This window comes from Elaeis guineensis, chromosome 2 (assembly GCF_000442705.2).
Source record: "Elaeis guineensis isolate ETL-2024a chromosome 2, EG11, whole genome shotgun sequence".
Lineage (NCBI taxonomy): Eukaryota > Viridiplantae > Streptophyta > Magnoliopsida > Arecales > Arecaceae > Elaeis > Elaeis guineensis.
This window is the reverse complement of record NC_025994.2, coordinates 104,520,407-104,526,855: the sequence shown is the minus strand read 5'-3', so window position 1 is coordinate 104,526,855 and position 6,449 is coordinate 104,520,407. Positions and strand designations below refer to the sequence as shown.

The window sequence follows — 6,449 nt, the reverse complement described above, 5'->3', positions numbered from 1 at the left end:
TAAAATATATAAGTCTTTATTATAGAATATAAATATATGAACAACATAAATGCATTAACACCATTAAAAAAATATTTAATGAGGATAAAAAGAAAATGAAGTATTTGTAATAATCTTTTTTTCATATGAACATGATATACAAAATTATTCTACTTTAATTTTTTCAATATCAGTCTAAAGTTAAACCAACCTATAGTTAAACTAATAATATATCCAAAAAAAAATAAACGAATTCTATATTTTAATCCAACCTTGATCATTGATTTTTTTGAACCCAATCTATAGAATAACACTAAACTGATCCAGTCCAATATATCTTAACCAGATTCAAATCCAAAAATAGATTATTTATTATTAAATCTTAAAATTAATCAGTAAAAATAATCTATAATTTTAAATTTATTTTTTAATTATCAATTTTTTATCAAACATGTATATATGTTTTTTTAATTTCATGCAACCGAAATGACAAACTTTATTATGTTGATGTTTTTAGGACCATATATAATGAAATCAATTTTATTTTTTTAATTTTTAAATAGTTTTTTATCTATATATAATAAATCAAAATATTTTATATATTTATATATAAATTTTTAAAATTTATTCAAAAAAATTATATTAAAATATAAAATGGATCGAAAAATGCAATGGGCCAATCTTGTATCTGACACTACAATGGGCCCAATAACAGCAGTCAGATGATTTTTCTTTCTAATATGCCATCTATTTCGAATTTTAATAAGATCAGCAATATACTATAATGGGCCCGATAACAGCAGTCAGATGATTTTTCTTTCTAATATTCTATCTATTTCAAATTTTAATAAGATCAGCAGTATTCTATAAAATTTGAAATTGATTTAATTTTTTTTTAAAAAAAATCATTCGAATATAGGATTTATTTCTCAGAAATCCACCATCCGAACCTGAGTATTAGGCGCATGGGACGATTTGACTCCTAAATCTTTGGATACTATTCGGCCGCTCCGAGTCGACACTCGCCGGAACGGGAAAAAGAAAGGGAAAACCCAGCACAACACCCCAGTCACCGTCTCAGCTTCCTTCTTCGGCCGCTCTAAGCCTTCCACCCGGTTGGGACTCGTGAGGACGGAAAAAAATCGAGGAAAAAGGGGGGAAAACATAGGAAAAATCAACGAAAACAAAGGAAAGACGGAAAAAAATTTGAGGGTAAGTTCTTTCCCCACGTAGATATCATTTTTTTTCCTTTTCGCTTCTTTTTCTTTTCATTTCATTATCTTTTTCAGAGATATGTGGGAAAGGAGAGAACTTGAGAGAGATGAGAGGAGTTTCTTAGGTTCCGATTGGATTTTTCCTCAAGTATATGGGATTTGTGCGAGTTGTGGCGGTGTGAGTTGGTCCCTTGAGGTTTTGAGAGCTTAATCTTGGTAGAAACATGCTATTTTGTAGGGTTTGGGGATTTTTGATCGAAAGGATTCAACTTTGGCTACAAAGTTTTCAATTTATGGGACTCTGTTCTCATGATAGCGATGTGAGGGGCTACCTGACGGGGATCGCCGGCGGGCCTCATTTCGGTGGAGGCATGGTAGAGGTGATTGGGGGGCCACTGTACAATTTTTTTGTAAAAACTGTATAGGGAGAGTTCAGAACCCCCAACGGCATCCTCTGCGATGCCTCCATCGTTGCCATTGACGACCGTTCCGTCTTCACCATGCTCACCATGGTCAAGGGCATCGGCGCCTCGCTCGTCCAAATGGTCATGATCTTCTTTCTCCACCGCCGACCACCCGATGTGCTCCCCGTCGGTGACTGCCGCATAGGTCGACGTATGGATAGATATTCCCTGGCCCTTGGAGATGCATTCCAGACACCAACTTAGAATCTTTTGTTCTTCAGCGTGATCGTGGTCAAGCCCTGGTTCACCTCTCGCAGAACAACGTCCCCCGCTGGTGGTCATAGGGTGGAAGGAAGAAAACTAGGGGAGGATATGTTCGCAACTCTAGCCCGGTGGATGGCGAAGAAGCCGAAACCGAAGATGAAGCCGATCGAGCCACGGATGCCGCCTGAACAGATTCAGACCGTTAGCCGCACCATCTTCGACATCGTCAAGGAGCACGGCCCTCTCACCATAGCCGAAACCTGGGAACACCTCAAGGTTTCTCTCTCCTTTTCCTGCTCCTCCCTTCCATTTCTTTTCTTTTCGAATCCCTGATTTCGTTTCAACATGAACCTCTGTGGTACATCCCTTCAAAATGTGAATTTTTTTTTTTTCCAATAAGGCAAGTTTGAGGTGGCCATAACTTTGGATATTGTTGGGTAATCTTTTCTGATAATGTCGATGCATTCAATGGAGATGGAGATTGTGTTAATTGAGATTACTAATAAAGAATCATGCTTGTTTCTGATTAAGGGTGTAAGATTCTGTGAGTCTCATGGAGGGGGTTTGATAATTGAGTTGTTGTCACCGCATACTCCATGTGAGTGATGTATGATATGTATTTGGGAAAATATATTTGTATCTTGCAACCTACAAGTTTAAGGAGTAAGAAACAAAATAGAAGTCTCAAAAGTATTCTCTGTCAAAATCAAATAAGCAACGAATGCCTCTGGATGTAGCGAGAGCTGTTATCATTCAAGGAGCATCAATAGAATGAGATTGTTGATAGGTTTCACATTTAGTAAGTAGATAAAGCTACTTGAGCAATTCATGTCTAGAATTTTAGAGTTTGCTAGTCACGTTGCTAGTTTGCTGCCTCTTACTTGGGTAAGTGCTCTTGTTACATGTTTATTAACAGTACTTCTGATGCTAAGTGATGTGGTGAGCTTTTTATCATCTTGTAAATTACTACCTTTAAAAAAAAAAAAAAGGAAAAAGAAGCAGATCTGCTAAAATTCTGAAATAATCAGAGACCAAGGCATTATTTTGGTGTTTGCATAAGTTATTCTCTGATGAGCTATGTGTCCGGTGAGGCAAAGTATTGTAAGGAGTCCCATTTAGGATGAATAATGCATCCTTGGGAGCTAAATAATTCATTATCCCTAAATTTTAGAGATAATGTAAGCCACCTTTCTATTGGAATAGAGTATGTGAAAAGATCAGGGATGGTGTGCTCCTAAACTCCAAAACCTTTTGCTATTGCACAAACTTGATCTTCTTTCTGCTTCATGACCTCACCTGGACCAAGATATCAGTGGATAACTTACCCAACATCCAAACAGATTCTAAAGATCTACATGCTTATTGAGAAATCTGTACCAAACAATGACTTGAAGCTTTCTGATCTATTATCTTTTAATGATAATGGCAATTGAAGCCCTAGTGAAAAACCACCGATGAGCACAAAAAGATGGTAAGAGACACTTAATCGGGGTAGATTTTAGCAGTACTCATGATAAGAATATTCTAACATGTGAATACATATGGTGGACAAGGACATGAGAGGTTAAATGTTTTAGTATGTAATGGGACATAATTTAGCTTTCTCAACTACATATATTGGGAAGAGTCTCACTGACTTACTACAATGGATTGAATGGATTGAATATTGCTTGTTTTTTTTCCTGTGATGGAGAAAGATAGAGAGAGAGATTGATAGACATAGATGGTAGGGTCATGTAAGGAAAACATGCAGCCCTCCTAGACATGTTAGTGAAGTTGAACATTTGTGAACGCTTGATGCAGAAAGAAGAGGGACAAATTATAGGATTCCTTCAGTTTCAGTAGTGAATTCACAGGGACTGTATAAGAATTTGTAACAGAAAATTTTGAAATATGGAATTTGGATTCTGATCACCAAATGTCGTGTGGGATAATATACCAAAGTTCTTTTAAGGTTACTGGAGAAGTTCTGAGAAATCTATGCATATGTACCAAAGAACTTGGTGGTGGCAATTTTTTGCACAGAAAACAGATGAGCATATGATATACAAGATTTTGAAATATAACACAAAGCAGCAATGCATTCTAGAAGTGCTAATTGTACTGCTCTGAATGATCAGTATTTTAGGTTTGGATCAACTGTGAGTAAAGGATAGATAATTGGAGAAATAGATCAAATCATAACAATACCGTGTTTGATATAATCTAGGTGAAAGATGGTAAGAGTTGCTGGATAGGACCTTGCTTAGATAAATTTATCAGGGGAAGCATACTTAGGGATGCTGCATGGTTGTCTACCCTCATTTAACTCTTGATACCTTGTCAAATAATGTGGAAACTAGTTGATATAGGATTTGTGGTTGGTGAATTGAAAGAGAAACTGGTTTAATTTGTTCAAGTAGGTTATTAAACTATTTCATGAATATAATGGAACTTCTGAATATTAAACTACTCCATGGATATAATTTTTTTCTTGAGGCCATGGTGCATATTACTTGCATACCTCTATGGTTAGGTAATGGGATGGAATATAAGCTGAACATAAAATTAGAATTATGATGAGGAACTGTAGATTTGTAATGGAAAAGATGTGAAAAAAGTGAGTTGAAAAATATGATTGTGTTGTATTTTGTGTATTTTATGTGAAGGATTGAAAACTTAACAAAGACACATAATTTGTTACTAGGATGCATGAAGTGGAGATGTGCATCCTGGTGTCAATATATTGCTTTGATACTTCAACAAAAGTAATTTATCAGAAATAAATAGGCTTGTGATGTTGGATTGATCAAAATGTTGGGAAAAAAAAAAAAAGTAGGTCCAAGCATGTGGGTACAGTTAGAAGAATGCTAAAGCAGGTTAAGTGTTGAAACAAATTAAGGTAAGAAATAATGACATATTGGAAGTATATCAGTTTATTAGTTTGAGATAGATTGTTTGAGACCTATGAGTTGGGATGGGCATGCACAAATAGATTTGAAGAGGCTGTAGTAGGAATTCGCTTTGAGTTGTCTTGAGGGGTGAAGAAAGAGAAAGGCAAGACTGAAGTTAAAAGCAAAATGGTGGCAGAGGATAAGGTCATTAAAGATGAGGAAGTTGTGAGGTTATCAATTGGATGATGGTTTGGATTAATGATTTATATGGATCATTATAATTTTTCGTAAAACCTAATTAAATGTAACCATCCATTTTGTGACCACTCTTTGTAATAAACCTTCTAAATGTTTTATCTTTTTGCTTTTAGGCATTTTAAGCAATGTAGATTATGACTGACAGTTTGGTTTCTCCCTTGGAATATGTTTTCCCTTTCAGTTTTCTGGTCCTTAAGCATTTCAGAAGAGTACTTTCTTTGCAAGTGTTTGATGCATTAGAAGAATATTCTTTTTGAAACACCAATAGCATAGTCTCTCTCTCTCTCTCTCTCTCTGTGTGTGCGCGCACGCATGTGTGCATGTGCGTGCATGCATGCATTTACAAATGTATCTTTGTATATAATTTTTTTCCCACCAATTCTGTTTGCTTTAGTCTCCTTTCCCTTTTTTACCTGTTGCTGCTTGTGTGCGCATGTGTGTATGTCTTTCCCCTCTGTTCTTGTTGCATTTCTGAATAAAAATAAACTCGATATTTGTCCTCATATGGTGGCTTTCATATCTCAAGCTTAGTAATTAGAGTGGCACCACTTGCAGAATCAGGATTTGATGAATAAGGTAGGTGAAAAGAGTTTTAAATGAGTGCATTGACAAATCAATGGTGCATTTTCAGGAAGTATCAGGAAATCCTTCCATGTTTTGCAGCAAGTGGAAAAGGAAAGGGGTGTTCTGTTGATACTGTAATGGGATTTTGACTTCAGTGCTGTTAATATGATGCCTATCATGTGTGATCTTTTTTTTCTTTCTAACAGTTCAATTGATTTTTCTTATAATACCAAATTTGGCTAGCCAATGATGCAACATTTAACTGGTCTGTGTGTAAACTTGTTTCAGGGAGTTGGTTTGAGAGGGTTGAATAGCAAAAGGCACATGAAGATACTATTGAGATGGATGAGGGAGAGGCAGAAGCTGCGGTTAATCTGTAATCATGACGGACCTCACAAGCAATTCCTTTATACCACCTGGTTTACCAATCCCAAAACCATGCCACCGAGACCAAGAAAGGGAACTTCGGAGCCATGACTGAATAAAATATGATGAAAGTTCCTTTGCAGGCTCTCCAAATCAGTTTTATGATAATTGCAATCAATCACCTTTACGGCATGTACAATTTGTTTTGCAGTATCAGGATATATCATTGCTGCTGTATTATCCATCAAATGGCCAAGTTAAATTATTGATAGAGAGGATTGATAAGATGATTGTCGAGGTGTTTCTACGTGGCTCATCATTGTTCTGTTCTGTGCAACCCTTTTTCTTCCTTGTTCAAAAAAGTTTAAATCTTGTTTTCTTTGTGGAACTCCATCAATAGGACTCTTTCGTTACCTCCTTGGGATCTTCTCAAAGTACGTTGAAGATGACTCTCCAAACGGGCACTTTTAGTTCAGCAGTTCTTGGGAAGTTGACTATAACGGACTTGAGGTTAACAATTGTGGTCT

General features: G+C 36.1%; 1 protein-coding gene across 2 annotated transcripts; it reads left to right on the top strand.

Moving 5' to 3' along the window:
- The first annotated feature begins 975 nt into the window (after window positions 1-975).
- On the top strand, window positions 976-6,229 carry LOC105045521 (uncharacterized). Of its 2 annotated transcripts, none has more exons than XM_019855018.3 (3): window positions 976-1,191; window positions 1,432-2,137; window positions 5,845-6,229. In XM_019855018.3, exons 2-3 carry the CDS (start codon window positions 1,970-1,972, stop codon window positions 6,031-6,033), a joined length of 357 nt encoding a protein of 118 aa, XP_019710577.1. In that variant the 5' UTR covers window positions 976-1,191; window positions 1,432-1,969; the 3' UTR covers window positions 6,034-6,229. The 2 variants fall into 2 exon arrangements, with proteins under 2 accessions (XP_019710577.1, XP_010922137.1); XM_010923835.3 differs by having other exon boundaries at window positions 978-1,191; window positions 1,879-2,137.
- Window positions 6,230-6,449: the final 220 nt, after the last annotated feature.

Excerpts from the sequence above, each read along its gene's own strand:
- LOC105045521 (XM_019855018.3), top strand. The coding sequence starts at position 1,970 with ATGTTCGCAACTCTAGCCCGGTGGATGGCGAAGAAGCCGAAACCGAAG. Across the intron at positions 2,138-5,844 it reads AAACCTGGGAACACCTCAAG|GGAGTTGGTTTGAGAGGGTT; the intron begins GTTTCTCTCTCC and ends AACTTGTTTCAG.